The sequence below is a fragment of the Cardiocondyla obscurior genome, linkage group LG02 (genome assembly GCF_019399895.1).
Source record: "Cardiocondyla obscurior isolate alpha-2009 linkage group LG02, Cobs3.1, whole genome shotgun sequence".
Classification (NCBI taxonomy): Eukaryota; Metazoa; Arthropoda; class Insecta; order Hymenoptera; family Formicidae; genus Cardiocondyla; species Cardiocondyla obscurior.
In genome coordinates this window covers 783,911-807,362 of record NC_091865.1, presented here as the reverse complement: position 1 = coordinate 807,362, position 23,452 = coordinate 783,911, and the positions used below count along the sequence as shown (strand labels likewise).

Below are 23,452 nucleotides of genomic sequence, written 5' to 3'. Positions count from 1 at the left end.
TGGTATCTGGCTCGATTATCGAATCCGCGAGGGGCCTCAAAGGAGACGCCAACAGTTTCGCAAACCCCGCCGGGTGCCGTAAACCTTGTTTCGCAGCCGTCCGAAAGATCTCGAGGCTAAATTCTTTGGCTTATTCATGCGCCTACAGAGTTACACTCCAAGTCATAACAAATGAAGATGAACGATCGATATTCTTGTCCCTCTCTGGCGTTACGCTCTGAATGAACGGCCAGTTTTCGTGTCACTTGAAAATTTAATCTGAGCAATTATTTTCTTACCGAAAAAAAAAGAAAGAAAGAAAGGAAGAAAAAAATTTTATAAAGAAACAACAAGTCCTTCGTTCTTTTTCATTTATCTACCTACGATAGACCCGAATTGAAATAGCGACGAGACAGCGTGAAGGGAACATTCGTTGAAAAATCATGAAGCGAGCAATATCGAGCGTGTCGTTACGCGTCATCGAGCACGAGATCCTAATAAACCTGCAGTCAGCCGATCGTGCATCTCGAGGGGGAAGTCCCTTCGCGCGTCGGTGACATCCGATAGCGGATTCATGAACGCTCGAAGATAAGAGATGTTTACACTGGCGTTCGAGAAATGCAGCCTGCGTGTAAGCACGCGCCGCAGCAGTGATTCGTGAGAGATCTTCTTTAAGTGGGTGTAATCGAGGAACCTTTCGAGGCAACCTGACCCATAAAACTGAACGGGCACGACGTACGTGTGTATATAGATCGACTATCGGGTATCGGGCCAGATAAGAGAGTAAATGAGCGGGTCGAGTAAATCAAGGGAATCTCGTGGCGCCATTGATCTCGATGCGAACGCCGAGACAGCAGACCTATCGTCTTTTCGAGGCGGATCCCCGCACGCAAAGCGATTATGCACGTTGAAATGATTATCATTTCGGCGAATATCGATTTGTCAAGCTCAATCAGCTCACCGAGAGATTAACTGCGGACGAGTTTTGCCGACTCTGAAAATTAATTCAGCTTATTAATTCCGCCGATTCTATATCTTTATTCGGATCATTTCTGCGATAATAAAACTGCGATAACTATTTTATTGCAATTATTTTTAAAAGCAAAAATAAAAAAAAAAAGTGAAAAGTTACATTTTTCGTCACTCGAGTGAAAATATTTATAGCCTACTAAAACACCGCGTCGTTTTATGGACGAGATTTTTTTCTTCTTTTTTTTTCCAAATTCCGGCACGTACGCTTAAGAAATTCATGATGCTGACAGAAATTTTGGCCACGACTACGTTAATTAAATTAAAACTAATTACCCAGCAAACCCTAGTAATTTACATTTGGTGTGCTATTACACCGAGGTTTCTAATTAAAATAAACATGGCTTCGTTTGCTAAGTTGAACGCGTGGCGCCGGGACGAATGCGGCCCTACGAGAAGGAAGGCTCGACAATTCTAGGGAGACGTTTGCCAAATTACACCTGTTCCAAGAGACACCTGCATCGATGTTTTTAGGTAAACCATGACTCAGGGAAAACCTTTCTCCTCTTTATTGTCCGCGCTAGAATCTTTCTTCTCTTTCAATAATTCTCGGCGCTAACTATACTACCCGGCACTCAATATTCAAAAGAACTTCCGCGCAACGACGTGTGCTTACTCCTCCGGGAAGAAATAAACATCGCCTTCCTCGATATTTTCAAGAATCTCTTATTGTAACAATCGGAGTGTGCCGATGTAATTGAACGGGTAATATTTATGCAATATCCACACGGTACGTACGAAAGAAAGTCTCCAAGCTACCGAGCACCGCGCGCTAAGAGGAGATTAAAGACCCGCGTTATTTGCGGAGAAATGAATAAAACATACGGTGAGGCAAAATGTAATTTTTCACGGTAACTTTTAAACTAGAAATTATCCTGTAATTGCAACATCGATATCTTCTTCCATCGGCACGCAATTTAACACACGGACGCAATAGTTTACGTGCCGCGAAAAGTTCGTACATGTACCTCATCCGTAATTGGTCACCCAATTACACAGATTGAACATCGCTCCTGACGGACGGGCCGGGCTATTTATTAAAAAGATTAACATCCATGTAATATGAATCGCTGATTGCATGGAAATTAGGTACGACGGCGGACGGGGGGAGGGGGAGGGAGAGTTTTGTGGCGGTAATGCAGCAACAAAATCATTTTCGCCGGCTCGATAATTCTTTCGCCGCCTCCGACGACTTCCGGCGCGCGATCCATATGCATCGTGCACATATTTACGTGCGCATATGCGCGTACGTGTGGCGGGCTCTCCCTCGCCGGCCGGCGGGGTGCGCGCCTTCGCGTATGCTCGCCTTGAACCTGCCGGGCCGCGCGAAGAAGTTTCACGAGAAACTGGAACCGACGATACGGCCTGATACGCTCTTTGCGCACGGCTTTATGCACAGCAGCGGCCGACCGGCGTATATCTCCTCGCGTGCTTATCCGATCAAATAAAACCCTTCCTTCTCGCTCCCTCGCAAATTTTGCTCCGTCGCGGAACTCCTTTTTTTTTCCTTTCTTTTATTACGCGCTAATTGTAAAATCTGTAAAAGCTACTAAACATTTCCCACCCACCTCGTTCAAAAGACTCGGAACATATATTTTTACTTTGAAAACGTGTCGCAACATTTTCTCTTTTTAACGTACCGTAACACGATACCTGCTAAATTAGATTTAGAACATAGAGAGCGCGAATAAAATATTCGATATGTCTAGACAGAAAACGATTGAAAATTTATCGGCTTAGTTCCGCTGGATAGTGTTATATAGTTTGATCGATTTTTAATGTTAAAAAACCGAACTTATTTGCCAATCTAATATCTTGTAAATTATCAGTATATTTTATAAGTCGTCGAGCTGATCGTTATCAGTTCTCGTTAAGTCATACTTGGAGAGAATCGAAAAAACTTTTTACATACAGAACGTAAAAGTGTAAAAATATATACTATATCAATTTCCAACAATTTTTATAATAATGCTTAACATTTAATGACATCGATGTATATTAAAACATTTTTTAATTACGATTAAAAAAAATTATAATTTGTCACGAAAGCTTTCAACGACTCTCTTCAAATACGTCGCGACAAAAGTGAGATTTCTTATCATTTTTTTTTTTTTTTATTTTTCCTAGACATCCACCTCCGCTTCCGTGAGACGTATGTAACGCGCGCATCGTTAGCTGGCTTACGAATGTACCTGTTGTAATAATGCGATGAAAACGGCTGGCAGTTGAAGAAGGGGTCGTTGTGCAAGTGCGGTTGTCCTGGTACTCCGGGTCCTTGCGGATGCGCGTGCGGACCCATCGGGCCACTAGGTCCGGGGCCGCACATACCGGGCGCGCCTTGGGGCTGCATACCGGCCGGCCCCATCATGCCGGCCGGGCCCATCGGATGAGGCGCCGCTGGATGATGCGGCGAGCCGACCATGTGAGGTCCAGGGTGATGAGGATGGGGCGAAGGTCCGCCGCCACCCATGTGCGGGTGCGGCGTATGGGGTGAACCGCTCATCATTCCATGGGGTGGCATCGGATGGGGACTCGGGGAAGCGCCGTTAAGATGAGGCGCCTGATTGACCCCGCCGTGCGGAGTCGGCGGTCCGCCGTGCGTCGGCGTCGTCGCCGGCTGCGGCGGCGGCAGGCTCGGTGGTCCACCCGGGCCCGTGCCCGCGAGCGGCGGCAGCGGCCCGTTCGCCATATTGTTGAGCTGCGTGAGTGACGCCGCCGCCGACGCCATCGCCTGCAGAGGATTCGTGGCGCCGTTCGCCGTGTTGATGCCTAGGGCGCTGTTACCGAGATGGTGATTGTTGTTGACGACGTTATTGAGATTACCGCCGCCGAGTGAATTATTGTTGGTACCGCTGTGGTTGATGCTGTTGGGGTTGACGTTACCGTTGCCGTTAGGAGCGACGCCGCCGCCAAGGGATTGCAAGGACGGCGGCAGCGGTGGCGAGCCGGCGGGGGGCGCTGCCGGGCCCCCGAGGCACCGGCCCGACGGACCGGGGGCGGTTACGCTGCTGGGTGCTACCGGCACGCCGGCGTGGAGTGGGATTCCACCTGGAGGGCGCTGTGCCACGCTCACCGCCGGCATCACTTCCCCTCCACGGCGCTCTTCACCCTCTCCTCGAACTCCCGCTGGGATTTGGACTAGAGGACGAAGCGTGCTCCTTTCCTTCCACTCTTCTCACCTCTCTTCGCTTTTCCTTTCCCTTTCTTTCTTCTCCGCCTGCCCGCGCGATATCTCCGCACGTTCTCTCTTCTTCTCTCTCTGTCGAAATTTTCCTGGTCCTATCCGAGCTCAGACAGAAATTTAAACCGCACTTTTCCTTTCGACGCGCGTAACAGTTACCTCGTAACTACTTGGAACGTTTTTTGCTCGCACACGTCACCACAAATATCTTTTGTCTAAAGATCGCCTTGAAATCGATTACATCCTCGAAGCCGAACAACGACGAACGTGGCTTAATTCCTTCTGTCACGATCACTGCGAAGAAGCGTTACGTATCACCGCACATTGTAGGAGTATCCCTCTCCGACGTAGACGAGGGGAGTGGCGCGTTACCCCGAGGTGCACATCGGACGGAGGGTGAGCTTTCTCCACGCGGTCGCGCGAGAGCGAGAAATTCTGTCACATATTATCCCACGGGGGGCGATGAGTCGCCGCGCCGCACCTCCGGCTTTCGTTCCGCGTCCTCTCGGAATTGGCCGGCGAGAAAAAAAATAAAATAAAATTTCTCTTCCCGCGCGATATCGTCTCGCTGGTCGACTACGGGGCTCGCTTCGCACACGACGGGGTACGCACACGTGCGTGAGGGAGGCACCCACCGTTCTGTTTATACGTCGGCGTCTACGGGAGCCGGAATACAACGGCGAAGTTACACTCCGATCGCGTGTTTTCAATCGCGGCGGTTACGACATGCCCGGCACGCAATCGCCCGGTCGCGATGAAAGTGGGGGAGAGTTAATGCCAGCGGGCAACGACGACGCGTCCGCCGCGGCACGTGGCCGACAGGTCGGTGTCGCGACGCGCAGCGGCAGCAGCATCAACATCAGCGGCAAGAGCAGCACCTACGTCGCGGATCAGCGCCGCTTGCCGCCAGCCGGGCATTCTCGCGGCCGAAGAGATGCACCCTCTCCTTCTCCTCGCACTCCGGTTACTTCGTGCCCCGGCACCTACACGCGGGCACGCCGCTACCCAACACACCGCGCCGGCTGCTGCTCCCGCGGGATGATCCCTCGCATCCCTTCACCCCACCGGCCCGGCTGTCCCCTCAGTCGCCGCTCGGCGACCCGAAAATCAAACCGGCGCGAGCACGCCGCTGCTCCCCGAACGAGCGCGTAACGCGTCCCGGCATTCTCGGCGAATATACGCGCCTACCCGCGGGGCGAGATAAAACTCGGCCGACGACGACACCCGGGGGGTCTCTCCGCCGACGACGCGGATCGCGCGGCACACTTTTTTCCCCTCGAGGCTGCCTTGAATGAAGCGGTGCTCTCGCCGCTTGTTCCCCCCGGCTCTCGGACTTCTTTTCTTTGTTTACCTCGTAGTCGCGCACGCGAATTAGAACGAAAGAGGACGCCCCGGCGGCGCGCGCTTGACGCGACAGGGCTCTCTCTCCGATTCACCGAACACACTCGTCTCAATGTTGCGACGATTATTTTACTCGCGGTACGCACGGTTCTCCGAGGCGAGACACTCCCGGCGTGAAAAACTCACTGAAAACCCCCGGTAATTCACTGCTGTACGCCGACGGACAAAGGGCGATGTGAACGACGCGTTTGGCCGCCGCGCGCGTTGCGAGTTACCACGGCGACGTGCGGCACGAGCGATAGAGAATCAAGTACCAAACTCCACGAAGGCGCTCGCGTTACTGAGAAGCGGCGGGCACGGGCCGCGGAGTGGAGGCGCGGACGGTGGCGGCGATCGGTCGGGTCTCTTCGGCTGCCGCCGAGGACGCCGAGTGAAGGCACGGGGCGCGGTGCCAAGGGAGAACAGCGAGCGACGCGCGGTAGAGCGACCAGAGACCGAGGGACTGGCGGGGTGAGCGGTCAGAGGAGGTAGAAGATCGTGGGACCGCCGTTCTCGGGTGGAGGATCGGAACGAACGGCGGACGGAGGGGAAACGCCGGGCGACGAGGAAACCTCATGCACACACGGTGCCCGCGAGAACGAAGGAGGGTATTCGTAGAGAAGGGTGCCACGTGAGCGTCCGACGCCCGGCGTCCACGCAGAACGGACACGGTCCCAACCTCACGTGTCATGTGCCCGGCTGAAAACCCTTCCCGAGGATCTCGACAAACTTCGGACTAGCAAGCTGCCTCTCTGCTGCGCGCGGAGGCAAGAGTTTTGATAACGCTGATACGAATATTTCGGACCGGGGAAATATCGCGCCGCACCGTCGCCCGGCATTCGTGTCCGGAATTAATTTGCGGGTTGATGAATTCGGTTCGAAGTCGCGTGACAAACGTAATTTTTTTTTATTTCTTTCCTTTTTTTTTTTTTTTTAATTTTTCTCAAAGCTAAACGAGTGCTAGTATGACTTCTAATCGATTTTCTCGTAACGCGACGACTTGTTTACAGATTAGAAATATTTCTTTTTTCTTTGTATTTTTTTTTTTTTTTAATCTGCGGGTAGAGTTCACGAGATACAAAGCATTTTCCGATCGCGACGTCGCGAGTTGCCGTTCAAAGCGGCCGTGTTTAGGAAATTCGAACGTATGTACGGGATACGGTCGCGTAATGAGATCCGGAAACCCCAGTGTCCGATTCCGTTTGGTAAATTGTTGCTCGTGAAGAAGGAAGTCCGTATCTACGGCCAAAGTCGGCGGAGGATACGAAGTTTCACTTTCCGTGCGATTCGAATCGCTCGACTACCCCGCTCTCCCCCTTTCCATCGTCCGTTTTCTACCTTCTCGTAAGGATTGATTCGAGGGTGTCCGCTAGGATCACCGTAGTCCGGAAATCCGATTCATCGTAATCGGGGTCAAGTTGAACGTATTTGTACGGCGGGAGGAAGAAGAATCACCCTTCGCCGTCTTGACGTGCACCGACGTGCCGAATTGACCAATCGATCCACGAGCATAAACACGCTTCCACAACTACGTTTATCCGAAAATTTATCACATATCCCGCATCGTTTCATTCATACACTTTTCAAATAACAGAAGAATTAAGAGAGAAATAATTTTTTTTTTTTTTTAATCCTGTTTAATATTATACAAATGATTACATAGATTAATTAAAGAAAAACATGACAGTATCAAAATATCGGAAATTAAATTTTTCGGTAAAAAGAGACGAGCCATGCTGTATGCAGAGAATACATGTACTGCGTAATAGTTAAATTAAAGAAATTTATTTCAGTTACGATAAAAAAAAATTAATTATTAATAGTCCTATAAATATTTTTTTTTAAATTACTTTTCGCTCTTAATTCTTTTTTTACACTCTTCTTTACATAATTCATATAATTAAATTTAACAATTTTGATTTAATTAATTACCTAACAAATAGTCGCTGTTTGTTCTATTTACGTTTCTTTAATCCTATCTTAAAAAATTGGCGTGACGCGTAAATTAACTATTAATTTTACCGCTTAAAAACGACGATGATTTACCAAACGGATTAGTTTAGTCTCACTTGGCTTGCTTCACGCAAGTTTAATTTTCCTTCATTTTTACTAATAAAATATAACTTTTTTTGTTTCAGATGAATCCAAAAAATCTAGAGGAAGAAAGAGCATCAGACTGACATCCCCGAATAGCCAGTGCTGAGAGGAGGAGGAGGCCTAGGAAAGGCATCTTGCACCGGCGGAGCAACCCACTGGTAAGAATCAATTTTTTTTTATGCTGCCGTTTTTAAAACTTAATTTTGTGATATTTAATTAAAAAATTAAAGGCGCGTAAAATCTCTTTTTTTGTTTTTAAATAATTATTCAGATTATATATTGAGAATAATTATCTACAATTTAATTTTTTTCATTTATTTGTTACAGATCATCTTTACCAGCACTCCGCCGCCAGCATACGTAGGTCGCATGTTTTTTTTATAGTATCTATTTTAATTATAAGCATTTCGGGTGGGCAAAAATTTGTATACTTATACCCGCGGCACAATTATATTAGTACATAATATAAAATAAATATTTAATAAAATAAAATATTAATACATCGCGCCGGTGATTTAAAGTAAAAAAAAAAAACTTATAAAATAATATAAATAAAATAAAAAAAGAATTTGGTTAATTTTTATATTTTGTCCTAATTTGAATTTCACATGTCGATGTAAATTCCATACATTCGTATAGAATTTACGTTGATAGTATTACAGCTCAGCACTTCTTTGGATTTTTATCTGAGCGAAATAAGAATTCTGCTTAGATAAAAATCCGAAGGAGAGAAGTATCGTACGCCGAAATTATACAAATACGAACCGGAGTTCGTCGGTCGCTTCAGGAATTCGGCAAAGTATATCGGGGCGTTATTCTTTCATATAAAAATTTTAAAACGGGAGTGCCATGGACTATCGCGCGAAAGTGTTAAATAAAAAAATTAATTCTCGCGACAATTAATTAATCGGGCGCGTTCGCGAGTTTCCAGTGCGCGGAAGGATGGCTCGTCACGTCCCATCTGAGAGGATGAGCAGGCCCACCAGGAGGCATCATGCATCGGCGGAGCAACTTATAGGTAAGCATGAATTTTTTAAAATAAAATCTTTATAAAAAAAAACTTTTACCTTTTTTTTTATTAATTTAATGAACTGAATTTCATGTCTACATTAATATTTTTCTTTATGTTACAGCCACCGCCTGAATTCTACAACTCCGCTGATGCTCATGCAGATTGGTGAGTCGCATGATTTTTTATTCGTAGTTTGTAATTCGGGTCCCTCAAAAAATAGCGCGCGCGTGGTATCTTCTAGTTTAAAATAAACAAATCTTGACCGTGTATATATTTTTTAAATAACTTTTAGAAACTAAACGGATTAAAACGAAGTTAATCTTACCGCGATACATGTGGCAACACATTCGTTATACGATGTGGAGATTTAATGTAAAAATCCACTGATTTGCGGTAGGAAAATCGCATTTAAAGCGTTAAGCTCTGGATATTTTTCCGATACAGTGAAAATTTTCATCGTTACCGACAAACCATGTCATTTGCAAACCGGAAAACCATTTCCTCAAACAACATAGGTCAATTTTTAGTCTTGCCGCTGTTAGGGACGCGTTAAATAAAAACGACGCTCACGAATTAAAAAAAAAAAAAAGAAAAATTAAAAGTTATTAATAAAATTAAAAATTATGCACCGAGATAACTGTATATTAAATAAAAATAAAATAATAAAATAAAATTTAATTACCGCATATTTTACACCCAAATAATTAGATCTCACGTAAAAACTATTATTGAAATTGCGAAATGGCATAGCATGCGATTGAACGAGATAAGTTCGAAACAGTATAAAGTCAACACCCGGCGTTTCGCGATCTAAGTCGACCGTTGCCTGAAGTAAAGACTCAGGTAACTGCTCGTGCCTGGTTATGTAGGTGGAGTTTGAGATAAGAGGTATCATTGTCCGTGCAGAGAGGCCGCAAGTCGACCGCTTACAAAGCGCTGGGGAAATTCCGGATATCTTCCACCGTTTAACGGAAAATACGCCGCGATCCTTTTTGACCTTTACTTTCTCGTTTCAAAGTTTGCTCGCCTGTTCGTCGAACAGAGAAAAAAAGAAAAGGAAAAGAAAAGGGGGGGAGGAAAAAAAAAGAAAGAAAAAAAAGGGACGAAGAGAGAAACGTCACTAATACATTTAACGCATATTTAACTCTTTTTCGCAAAACATGTCGGCGTCGAAAATAGAATGACTCGCGGCATTCAGGCATAAAACGCGATCACAAGAATCTTTTTTTTTTTTCTTTCCTTTTTTTTTTCAAGAATCAGAATCGCGTCAGTCTTCTCTAAAACCCGTTACCATAATAACATTCTACTTCTCAATCCCGAGTTCATCGAACTTCTGCGTTCCCTTGCTGATTTCCTTTCGTTCATTACAAATTACTCTGCAATTTCCAGCGACAATTAGCGATTCGTTCAATAGATTAACGTAAAGTTTTGACATCATGATCATTGATTCTCCAAAGGGCAATAACTTCGTCCTGAAGAATCTTCTTCTTTTTAAAGATTCTTTTTTTTTTACTTCAAATGGAACGGGGCGAGGTAGATAACGCTTGCAGGATTTAAATAAAAATTTTCTAGATGATATTTCTAGTCCACGCGTCAAGCACGGTCTTCGGTTAGTTCGTGGTTTAGTATTGGAAGAAAGAGCCGGTGGCTCGGTATGGAGATGGACTACCAGGAATTCTCCAGGACCATTAATCTGTTTCAGTGTGACACCCGGGGTCTTCTCTCCCCCAACTTTCCCTTTTGTTCCCCTGAAAGCCCCTCGTACCCCCGCCGCATACAGTCTTAGGTGTATTCGAGACAGGTAGGCATACCTAACCCAGGTCCATCATGGCCCAAGGGAAACGAACGACGTCCTTGTGCGAGGATTTGTACCGAGTAGAGTAGCTACGATACGATACCGCGATGTTCAGTACTTGTTCGCTCATTGTTCCGCTCAAAGACGAGCAAAGGTAAAGCACGTGTCAATAGGATTGCCGATAAATTAGCCAAAAAAAAAAAAAAAAAAAAAAAAAAGATATATTTATCGATCACGCGGATCCTCCAACGGGTTCATAGGGGTGGCGAGTGGCACCTGTTTCACCTCGACTCGCAAAAACGGGTTACGCTTCGAGCGAGAGAGACTCCTTTTTTTTTCCTTTTTTTTTTTTTCTTTGCGGTAGATTGACCTCGGCGGATCTATACTCCGGCATAATTGATCACGGACAGCGAGCGAGCGCCTGCGTAAGAGCGATGTGGTACTTTGTGCCTCTTTCACGCTGATTTGTGGTTTGCACCCCGGCACGGCACGCAGGTTGGCCGAGCGAGCAGTGGGAGTCGATTATCTCTCCCTTCGCGAAGCGAACCGCTCACGTATCACGTCCATACATGACGTACGGCGTGTATTTACCTTCGCGCTTCGCGGCGAGTTAATGCCTGACGGCTTCTTCGGCAGCCGCGCGAATATGTATACGCAGTTGAAAAAGAGTTCGCCGACACGATCGTAGAATACGGACATTAATCGATATAAAAATTTCGTTACACGACGATTATTTTCTAACGGGCAAGGTAACACATTTCTCGTATTATACGAAAGAGCTAGGTAATAATTATAATTTTTTTTTAAACTTCTAATATATTTCTAAAATAATTATTCAATTTTTAAAAATTAAATTTTGCAAGAAGTCGCTAAAAATTAATAATATATTATTAAATCATATAACGCGCCGCTAAATTAATAAGAAAAATTAATAATAATAATTTATAATTATACAAAATTAAAAATCTTAATTACCAATATACCATAAAAATTTCAACGCAATCATTGTCAAGATTGTTCGCAAAATTCATATAAAATCCAAGATCGGTTTTACTTCGGAAGAACGGATCTCCTCCTCGCGGGAGCTATACGCACGTTTCGCCTCGAATCCATCAAAATGCCACGCGCCAAGTCTCCTCGGAGCTATCGAAAGGCTCGACGAAGTGAATCCTTACGCGACTCTTCGAAAGTTCGCCGTTCGTGGCCGCGCGGACGCGCGATCGAGACCGGCAAGTAGACCGGCGGGCGTCGTTGAAGAAGAAGGAACAATTAGAGGCCAAATAAAGACGAGGAGAGTCACAGTCGAGTGGGTTCGCAACGAGCGTGTGTGTGATTTCGGTCACGCCGTGCGCCTGTACATTGACCTCCGCTCGACAGGAGAAACGGAGAGATCCGGAGAGAAAGAGGAGAAAAAGATACGACACGGAAGAACGAGAGAGAAAGAGAGAAAGAAAGAGAGAGAGAGAGAGAGAGACAAGGGAAAGGGATAAGGAGGGACCGAGAGGATAGCATTTACTCAGCGTTCGTTTCTTTCCCCTCCCGGTCAAGAGAGCCCTTCGACTCACCTCGAACTTACTTCGAACTCGCTCGTTGCCACCATCGAAGAGACAAGTCGAAGAAAAGAGACAGAACGCGGACACGTTTGAGGAAAAAGACGAAGAGACAACGTAAAAAAGAGATAGATACTACGGAAGAAAGAGAGAGAGAGAGAGCGCGAAGAAGCCGAACCAGGGCGGGAATCCGTTGCGGAGGCTGAAAACTCACTCTTCGAGAGACCGAGCGACCGGCGGTATACGCGCTTCAACGTGTGCAGGTAAAAGAAAGATAGAAAGAGAGGAGCTTATTCTTCGTGTTCGATGATGTACATCCAACAGTTGGAGAAACTTTGTTGCCAATGCCGGAAAAGCGGTCATCCCGGCGCCAGAAGTCACCGTGTGAGATCGGTCGAAAATAAATGCATCATAAGTGGCCAAGATTGTTGGCACGAAGACGAATCTCGTGAAAGTTTCATGATAAAATTAAATTTTAATCAAAAGAACCGACGATCCCGATAAACGCTCGTACTTAACAAAATTGCACGGAATCGTATCGCTAATTAAAACTTAATTATCAACGCTCATTCGAAAATAACGTATTGTAACCGCAAAAAAAAAAAAATTAAAAATAAATTAAAAAATAATAATAATAAAACTAAAATAACGTTAATTAAAGAGGTATATTAAAAAAAAAAAAGATTTATTTTCCACAAGTGGATAATCTTGATCGGTACCGTGTGAATGCCGCGTTAGAAAATTATATTGCATCATCGTTGATGAAGCAGCGAGAAAGAATGCGAGACCGCAACATGGAATCGTCGTAAGAAGCAGACCGGTACGCGGCTTGCGGCATTACTGAACGATTACACGCATCGGTGCCGAGTCAACGTACGAAAATATTCCCTCTTATCAAGACATCGCGGTTCGCTCCGTTTACTTTCAGAAGGACCACGCGTGCGGGCTACGATCGGTTACCCTCGCAAACATAGCGCGGTACTAAAAATGCGGACGTAAATCTTGTCATCTCGCTGCTCGTTGTCGTATGTTCATTTTTATTTCACTCGAAAACAATTGCAGTTTCCTCATTAAGGTGCGAAATTATAATTCTTACCGTCATCGCATGACCACGGTATTCAAAATTGATAAAAGTAAAGCTATACAATTTTGGCAAGGTACACGATAACAATTCGCAGTAGCGTTACATATAACTTGGCGGTCGGTTCGAATAAAAAAATCCCCAAAATATCGCTCTTCGCGTATCACATTTCCACGTGCCAGCGTTTGACCAAAATCGTTCAAATATCGCCAAGACCGAGTGGATAAAGGTTACCAAAAACAATGCACTTCACCATTTAATTAATTTTCAACCCACCCTGCCATTGTGGCGTATCAACTGAACTTGAATAGCACGTTAAAAATTTTTTTTTTTATTTTTTTGATATATATGTATATTCATAATTCGTATTTCACGTTATTTCGGAAATAGATCTAAGGTTATAAAATAATTTAACGTTATATAAGAAACAACCGGAAAGCGCTCTCTTCTATTTCGAAGGTAAAGTCTAGACTTCTGCGACGTATCGTCATTGAGCAAACAAGTACCACGTCCTTGTCCGAAGGACGAGAAGTACTCTAAGTTCGATATACTTAGCGGTTACCCAATCACCCTCGATCTAGCCCGCAACTATCTACTAACTCCTCGGTGACACCGTCGCACGCGTTGCGTCGAGTGTATCCGTGAAGGATGCAGCCGAACTTCGAGTTCATGGTCGCGACGCTGAAGGCGATCTCATTATAGATTCCAACTTGCTTCTTTGCAAGAGGCAAACGAGCGATCGGTTTGTCGTGACGAATTCGAAATCAACCGCGGGTCAAAACGTACAAAGAATAAGTGTTACGTCATATTTCAGTCATTAATTATTATATCTAGGAACCGCGGGGACAATTGAAAATATTCGTATATCATAATTTAATTCGACAGAGATCGTTCTAACGACCGTGGTATGCGTTAATAAAATTTCCCGATCGAAAGAAAGGCCGAATGCAAAACTGCATTAAAGTTTAAAAGGACCGTGTTCGAAACTGCAATTATCAATAAAAGCATTCCGCGCGTCTGACCAAAGCCTCCGAGCCTCTCTGTTTCTCTCCACCCCTTGCGGAAGCCGAATACATCAAACGCTTTGCTAATTAACCATAAACAATATAATACAAATCAATATGGCATCGTTCATTAAATCAACCCCGTTCATCTTTCCGACCTGTCTCTCTTTCTGTATCGCGCGCACCACTTTCGATTCTCGAGCGCTTTACTTGTACGTATTAGCCGCGGAATAAGCTGTATCATGCGGCGACTGTGTCCCTAGTTTTACCGAGGCCCCAATTAACGAACCCGATGAGATAATTGATCGGAGTCACGTTACATGCATGAACGGGCGATCGCGCACGTGCCGATCACATTATCGCGACACGTGATCTCGGTCTCCGCTTTTGTTTTCACTCGTGATAACCGTGCCGCCGCGCATTGGACGGCCGGGGATCGGCCGCATCTTCGACGGCGATCCCGGCCTGACGGTAGCGTAAATTTGACGCGCGCCGCCAGCCGATGAATGAAGTTACATCTGCAGTTACGGGACAATGATATTATCCTCGATAGTTACGCGGTATCGCGATCCGGATTTCTACAACAAACGCCAATTAGTTGATCGACCTGCGGGTTGGGTTAAATTTCGCTAAATGTGATCGAATTCCACATGTACGTGTTTCACACAATCATCTCCGGTTCGTAATAGATATCTTCTAATCGGTAATAGTCGGCCTGTTTCTGTAACCGATCGTCAACGCGTAGCGACCTCAACCTTTATAGAATTGAACAATGGTTACGCGGTAGTTTCGTATTATAATTGAAATATATCTCTCCTAAAGGATGACGAAAAGTTATCCGTCGTAAAAACGTTAACGCAAAATGTAATTGCCCACCCATTTTTTTTTCTTTGGTCCTCCGTCTGCTTTAAAGTTGCATTTATTATTAGAAAGACGTACGTGATGTTAGGAATAAAAGTTTCAAAAGGGTATCAGTAGAGTTAAATAGATATCTGACAGAATGAAGAACTTGCGCTTATCCTCTGTCCACGATTAATACCCCGCGACGACGTTCCTTTCCGCATAAATTAATTGCCAACATTTGCGGACGGTGGAAGCTACTTAATCCATTAGGTTACTTTGACGAGTGAGACTCCTGGAAATATCCCGTTACTTCTTGGCTCACTTCAACGATCACATCGTCAAAATTTACAATGATTAACTAACAGTAATATTATCAATCCTGTTTTTTTTTAATTTTTTTTTAAACTACAGAAAAAAATATATAATAATAATAGCGTACTTATTTTTTAATACATTTTTCGTGCACGAGTAAAACTTCTGCAATTTTAATTTTTTAAAGGAACGATCTAGTTTTATGCCGAACTTTAAAATATAAGAAGGAAAAAAAAAAATTGACAAAGACAATGGTGACAAGACAGTAGAATAGTATTGCGCTCGAAGGCGACGGCGTCCAGGCTCTATCAGGGAATTAACTTAAAAACTCGTAATCTTATCTTCAGAGGTCATCTAATTATGCGGCAAAACGGCGTTAATTCGCGGTTAATTTCTTAACGAGATAACGCCACCACCCGCTAAGGTAAAGAAAGAGAGAGGCAACGTCGTGCCGCGGTTGCGTTTAGAACCTCTAATGGCTCCGCGTGGTTACGTCCGAGTACCCAGTGGGTGATGTAAAAAAAAAAGGGGAGGGGAGGAAGGAAAAAGCTGCGTTAATTAATTGACGCGTAATTAAAATTCACAGCGAGGTAAGGGGAGAGACCACTTGATCGACTTCAAAGAATTTTCAAGTTTAAAACATTCGTGTTACTAACGTCCTAAAAATTGCTTAGACCTCGCAAATAAAAATACGAACGTGGAAATGCGCAAGCGAAATAAAAAATACGCGACGAAAGGTGAAAAAATCGCAACACGTTAAATAATAAAATCCCATAATGCCATTGTTTCATTCTTTATTAAGAAATTATAAAGATTGATAGAAACTTTTGTAACAAAAATATCTTGAAAAAAAAATTTCTTAATTCTCTGACGATCCACGCTATCCACGCGCATAGCGGCGTAGTTCTTGGTACCTTCGCATCCGGGAAACGCACTCGAAAATGGCTAAACGCATAATCGCGTTCGCCGGATCCTCCTCGGTACGCCGCATAATTTCGGCGCAAATATCATCATCAGCCTCGAACCAAAATCGCGCACCGTTAAGCGCCGGCGTGCTTGTACGCATACGCGTAGTGCACGACGCTCCGCGCGCGGAATACGTCTCATCCTTATCCGCGCGGCGCGGCGATCCAATTAGTCACAGTCAACGTGGCGTGGCGAGAAACGGATGAAAAACTTCCCTCCGACCAACTTCCTATACAACGCGCCTCCGCCTCCACTTCTCGCCGGAAATTCCGGAAATAATAGATGCGACTGGCGTTATGAATCTTATTTACCGCGCGCCGCTCTACCAGGCGCTACAAGGGCGCAATTCACTCGCGGCCGACAAACCTAGAACCGCTAGATTGCCAACTTTATTCTTCATTTCGTACAACAATTTCGTAAACTTTGAAAACGCGGAGAGATTCCTTCGTATTAATAAGAAATTGCGCACAACAAATTTTACGAATGTATAAAAAAGAAAAAAAAAATGAATACGTACGAATTACGTATATATGCGCCGGGAGCAAAAAATATTTCTTAATTATTAATAAAATTTTGAACGTAGATTTCCAGCCGTAAAGGTTACCGCAACAAGTATCTCGTTTCAATTTCTAATAAATCGTGAATATGTATGAATCCGGGATTTTCTCGCGCAGTACAATAATTTTAGGGAAGAAGTGCTAAAGTAAATTTATGAAATGTGCAGTTCGTAGAAGAAACGCGTGTATTACGTCCTGGCAGGGCCAGCAGAAGCGCGGATTGTTGGCACGGATCATATGAAGAAATTTCACGGCACTTGCCATGCGAATTTATTAGCGTCTAACCATCAGCTACTATAAACGACGTCTCAGCGAGAATTATATTATCTCCGCGCAGTAATCTCGTAGCACCGTCCCGCGAATTGTCCTTTTCCGCAACAGATACCTTCCCCACCCATTCTTAGCTGCCAGAAATGAATGGCACTTAAAGTATAATGATTAAATGGGATACTCTTGGCGCTTTACCAAGCTGCATTATCGCGATTTAATCGTTTCGAAAGCGTTCAATCCATAACACTGATTTATAAATATTTTCAAAGATTTGTCCGCGCGCATTCAAAACCTCGGCGATAGAACTTCTTACCGTCGTGTTGCGCAATCTGTCTATAATATCAGTGTCGAAGCGTTTACGACAAAGCGAACGTAAAAAGGAAAAGCTTATCACGTATATGAAACATACAAAGCATATAATAGTACAGATGAAAAGGCCAGGGAACTTTCGCGAGACGAAAACCTGCACACGAATGGCTTTTGACACGAAAGGAAATTTCTTCTCACAGCAATTGGAAGTAATAACTGCGAGATCACAGATTCATTTTCCATCCACCGGCACGTTTTGATGCAATAAAAAAAAAAAAAAAAAAAAAAAAAAGAAAAAAAAAATATTCCGCGATAATTCCGCATATCACGTCACAGTGATTTAAGAGAATTAGGAAAGGGAAGCGGCGCACGGAGGGTACGTGTACATTTGTTTTAATTTTCCGCGCGACGTATCCCCTAAGCGACGTAGATTACCGTGACGCACGGCGCGGACATGGCGAACGACACGACGAAGACGTCTCTTTTGGGAGATTTGGGGTCGCGATTGCCGCCGGCCCTTCGTCTCCCGAGGGATGCGAGGTCACGTATGGCCCTCACACGTGAAGGCGTACGGCGGGCGCGACGCCGACGACGCTCCTCGCCGTCACACGAAAGCGTTTCCGGAATCGCCGCGAGCCTCGAACCGCGAAATCAGGCACGCGCGCGTCCCAGAATCGTAATTAACATTCCCGGCCATTAGTGCGTGGCCAATGTCCATCGGCGCGATCAATCGTCACCGACGAGCGACGAAGGTGCAAGGTGTGCTTTACGGCATTGTGTCGCCTCGAGTATGTTATATAGATTTCGATTTTCGGGCTTTGCTGCATCGATGCAGTTGCTAACTTAGAGAAATGCCTACATTCCAGTGACATCTCAAAGTTCGTAAAAAAAATTATCAAGTCAAAGATTGGACGCCGTTTACTATTTTGCTTTCCAATTGAGATTTTTCGCTTTTACGTTGCGCCGATCGTTCCCGTTAGAATTCCCGAGACGTCGGATAAAGGGCGATAAGAGAGAAGCGAAGTTGAGGCGCACATGAAATTTTGTAGTCGACGGATACATCTTCGTAGCGAGCGAATAAGGTCGGATTAAAACCAGCACGTCGCGTCGGCCAGGATATCACGCCGAAATCACGCCTATCTTTTTTATTTCGTTCGCTCTGCCCCGCTCGCCATACTTCCCTCCCTCTCTTCGTTCCGCACTTCGTATCTCTTTTTGCTCAGCCTTTAAAAATCGTTCCGCGGATGAAAAAAATCCCGCCATTGCGCCGGTAAATCCACTCGAATATCCGCCCACACACACGGGCGTGTACGATACGTGGGCTCGCCTGTAATTTCGAGGTTTTGCGCGAGCAACTGCGAACCGAGTTAAAATTTGTCGACCGGAGATCAATGTCTCGAATTCTTGTCTTCATTATTTCGAATACATTTGAAATAATAACCCGATACAATGCGCATTAAATGATCATTTATTTCTGTATTATATGACATCGAGAAGGGATTGCCACGCAAAATAATTATTAGGATTAATTTTACATACTCTCGAAAAAGCCCGTTAATTTCGCGAAAAATTTTAGCCACGTATAATAGATATACCACGTATAGAATAATAGTTAAAAAAAAAAAAAAAAAAAAAACGATAAATCACAGATAATTTCAAAGTTTCATACATAATATTAAGCTTTGCTATAAAATACAATTTTCTGACTTTTCGTACCTAAATTACATAATTTTAACGGAATCGCGATACTACGAAAACACATAACTTTTATGACATTTGAATAAAAGTTATCGAAGCTCGTAGATATTGTCAAAGTTAAACTTACGTAAATATGAGCACCGCCGTGTGGGCTGCAGCGAAACCAATGTAAATGTAGTTCGCGGATTCACATACTAACACCGCCTAAAACCATGTTCGAACGCGTTAATGGTAAATTAACGCAGTCGTTATAGAACGTAAAATAGCTTTGAAAAATTCAAGCGAAAGCAAACTGCGTTCTCGGGGTAGCCAGGTTTTCACGAATTAATAACAATTTACTATTTTAGTTCTCATATTGTTAAATTAAAAGTAGAAATCAACGAATTAAAAAAAGAAGGGGAAAAAAAAGAACTAAAACTATCTGTTTTAATAATTAATTATCTCACCTTATTGGGTATAAATAAATTAACGTGTGCATCATAAAGTGCATTTTCATTACATCAAATATATTAATATAATATTATTATTGCATTGTATTATTCTCGACACAAAAATTTTTAATTCGATATAATTTTTTTTTTTTTTCCTTCGGTATTCCTCTAAATTTCGAACATTTACGTTTCACGTCGAGTCGTCCGTACTCTTAAAATGTAGACCATAAATAAATGAAGGCTTTCGATAAAGGCGCATTATTTTTGCAAGATTATTATTATTGGGAAAATTATTTTATAGAATATATAAAATTCAATATAATTTGCAATGAACAAAATATCGGTCGAAATATTTCCGCGTGAGAGTCACTGGCTGCGCTCGGCTCAGTCGAGGGAGGAGGCGAGGGAGACGTAGAGGAAGGACGGGGTGCCGTGGGGTTGCCGTTGGATGAAGCGAGGGGGTGAGAGGGAGAGGCGGCAGGGGTTGGTGCCAGGGTAGGTTTTGATCAATATCTCGCCCCCCACCCCACACCACCACACCACCACCCTTCGTAGCGGTACACCATGCCCCCACTAGAACCCCATCACCCGACCACCATGAATAACCAAGACCATATAGCGGCCTGCAGATTAAATACATCGTGGTACCATACGATCAAACCACCCCCTCCTCCTCATGTACCCTATCCACCCACCTCTTTCCCTCCAACCTACAACCCTCCTCTTTAACAGCCACCACCGCTTTCAACGTCGTCGACCATCGTGTTCCCGTAAGAACGACTGATTTGCCGCACCACCGACCTGAAAGGGGTAGACAGAGAAGAGAAAGAGAGGGAAATCGGCGGGGGCGGAGGTGAATGTCGTGTGTAACTTGGATGTGCACGTGTGTGAACGGAAAACCCCCTTTTCCACCGCATTCCGATCTCACGTTTTCCCGCGAGATCTTCTCATACAAGCGTACAAGGACAACGTCCCTCCGGGGAGCGTTTTGCAACACCGCCGATCGCGAACGAATCCTTTGCCATTGCGAGAAGAAAAAAAAAAAGGCTAAAACGACACGCGCAAAGTGCGATTATCGCGTCGGGCGGAAAACAGTTGCGATCCACGTTACCTATATCTAAATTGACGTTCAATCCGTGGGAAAAAAATACAAATTGACCATTTTGATAAAACCTGTCGCAATTCGTATCTAAATTAAAGCGAACTAAGCAACGTTATCAACTAACGAGTTTTTTTAAAACAATTATATTTTTTTTCTTTTTTTTTTTTTCATAGATGAAAACTAAAATTAACGTGAACTACGGTTTTCCACAGATATAATATAATATCAAAAATTGTACGTAGAAAATTGGGATGATTTGAGACAACGTAATGAAGCCTGGCATCTGAAAATAATCGGTTATGCGTGTCGGGTCGGCGGCTCGACAGTTCGCTATTAGGCGCTAATTTAGTTGTAAGCTGCGCAGGGTTGCGAGGAACGAAAGGAGTCCCCAGGGACGATACTGGTCCTGACTTGAAGGATCGCTACATCGTAGCTTCTTTGAGGTCCCAATTGAGGCAAGTGGGAAACCGAGCGAGACCTCGATTTGGTTTTCTCGAACTTTGTACACGTTCCTCAGGTTAGCCCCGATGGTCGAGAGCTATTACTTTATTACTTTTCCCCAGTTTTAAAATACACAAAGAAAAAAATGTAGTCTGCACCTTTATTTTATCCGCGTAACAGAAATTTTAATTTAAATATACCAAAATGACAAATGTTTTATTAAAAAAAATAAACAAATAAATTCTGCAAAATTTTTTAAAGTAATATACATTTAATTAAATATACATCCGAGTAAGATCAATATAAATATAGCTCTTAAAAAATAGAAAGATGGAAAAAGAGAATCATTTTTCTGTTTCCAATTCTATTCAAAATTAAACACTCGAGGAATAATGGCCGCGTCGCTACGAATACATTACTAATACGTTGCTAACGACCAATCTACACGCGTCACATAAATCCTCCGCAATATTTATCTAAAATACGACCGGTTCGACTTACTATTAAAACCGCAAAGCTGTGGCGCGTGGCGATTTTTCTTTTTTTTTTTTTTTTTCTTTTTTTTTTCATTCGCGGATTTAAAAACAATCTCCGCGCCACGCCATGCCGCATCGCCACGTTGCTGCTCGCGCGAGCCGCGGGGCACTTTTATCGCGCAGCGAAAATATGCTACGCGAAGCAAACAGAATTTTCCGCCATAGAGAAACGGACGGTTGGAAAATACGAAATGTTATGTTAAACCGGAAGAAAAAAAATTGTATGCTCGTGAACATATTTACGGCATCGACGGACAACGTCGTTGCTCTATGCCATCCCTTTCGAAGCCGCGTGTGCCCGAAATTGGCGAGACGAAGCTCCGCGATTCACTAATCTCTGACCCGATGATGAAATTCTGTCACGTTTTGCGCACCGATCTGGGCGAATTCTAAAGTTATTTTCGCTTTTCCTCTCCCGCTTGCCGCGACGAGCGACGAAAAAAGAGAATTTCGTTGCCGTCGCAGTGACTTGTTACACCGTTTTACTGTCGAACACTGCGTGATAGGACGGACCCGCGAGGCACCACCGGCTTGTTCGGAGCATAAATCAACTATAAGCACAATGTGCACTAAGTATTAGCATTTCAATGAATAGCGGCATAAACGGCAATGTTAATTACTACGAGCTACGATATGGTTTTTGCTATCTAACGCGCGTATTTGCGCTATCGACACGCGGCGCGACACGGTTTCCGTTATCCGCGTGACCCTGTGCGCTAAGTGATAATGCCGTTTGTTATCATCTTCGAAACTAATGAAGCGAGCTGCCCCCGCCGTTAGCCTGTAATCTACTACCGGCATTGAGCGTAAGTGTCCGAGCATTAGCAAGTGGAGAACGATCTCCAGGGAAGGGAAAGCCCCAATATATTCTAGACAAAGTTTCGTCGTAATTTTTCATAGATCGCTCGTAATCGATAATGGATAGCGCGTTTAAGAAGACAATGCTGCAAGCTGAGAAAGCTATAATTTCTCCCACGGAAGCAGAAAAATGAAAAATCCATATCTTAAAGAATAAGAAAAAGCGATATAAATCCAGACAGCGATAAAGAATTTTATTAAAGGTCGGCGATATATATTTCAAGATTTCTATCTGTTATTAATACGCAATTGGTATTGAGACTAAACACAAGGCAAGGCAAAAATAATAGAAAAATTAAATTAACAATTTGAGAAATGTCATCGCGTAATTTTTCGAAATTTATTTAGAATTAATAACGAATATATGGTCAATTTGCGTTTTCCTTCCCCGTCACTGTACGAAATTCTTGACGCCTCAGACCTTAGATTGTAAACCTTTGATCAATCTGACGTGGTTTGTATACGATTATTGGAATACTTCATCCGTACTTGTTTCAGCAAGTATTCGCGATCGGATAACTGAAGGGAGCGACGGTCAAATGCGCCGAACAAATATAATCTGACAGTATAAATTTTGCTCAAATTTTCATAACTTACTTCGCGAAAGCCGATTTTCGGAAAGTTACTGTCTGACTGTTTAAAGTGTTTAAACTACAAAACGACCAAAAATATAATTTTATCCTTAAAGAAATAATTATCTCCAAAGTTGTTGGAAAAAATTTATTCAATGTAACAAATTATGCAAATACAATTATTTAATTTCTTGCAATTCTGAAGTAACTTAGTAAAAAATGATAGATTCTTCTCAAGTACATGTATTTTAAATTAATTCAGTAAAAGGTTTCATCTTTCAAGTTCTTTCTTTTAATAAATTTTTAATAATATAAATCAAGAACAGAAATAGAAATTAATTGCAAATTGACACCGTTCGTATAATATAAATATTACAAACGCTAATCGATTGTACATAACATCCCAAAGATTTTTCTTCAATTCTCTATTATTTATTTAAAAAAAAATA

At 43.6% G+C, this 23,452-nt stretch overlaps 1 protein-coding gene across 5 annotated transcripts in view; it reads right to left on the bottom strand.

Annotated features, from left to right (window-relative positions):
- Nucleotides 1–23,452, bottom strand: part of Chi (LIM domain-binding protein 2 Chi) — a 130,682-nt gene that overhangs the window by 61,546 nt on the left and 45,684 nt on the right. For 4 of the 5 annotated variants that reach the window (XM_070674461.1, XM_070674462.1, XM_070674463.1 and 1 more), the window contains exon 1: nucleotides 3,201–7,673. The exons of the other annotated variant lie outside the window; for it this stretch is intronic. In XM_070674461.1, coding sequence (XP_070530562.1) covers nucleotides 3,201–4,090 — 890 coding nt within the window. In that variant the 5' untranslated portion in view covers nucleotides 4,091–7,673. Of the gene's footprint in view, nucleotides 1–3,200; nucleotides 7,674–23,452 lie in introns of those variants that run through there. 5 annotated transcript variants of the gene reach the window in all.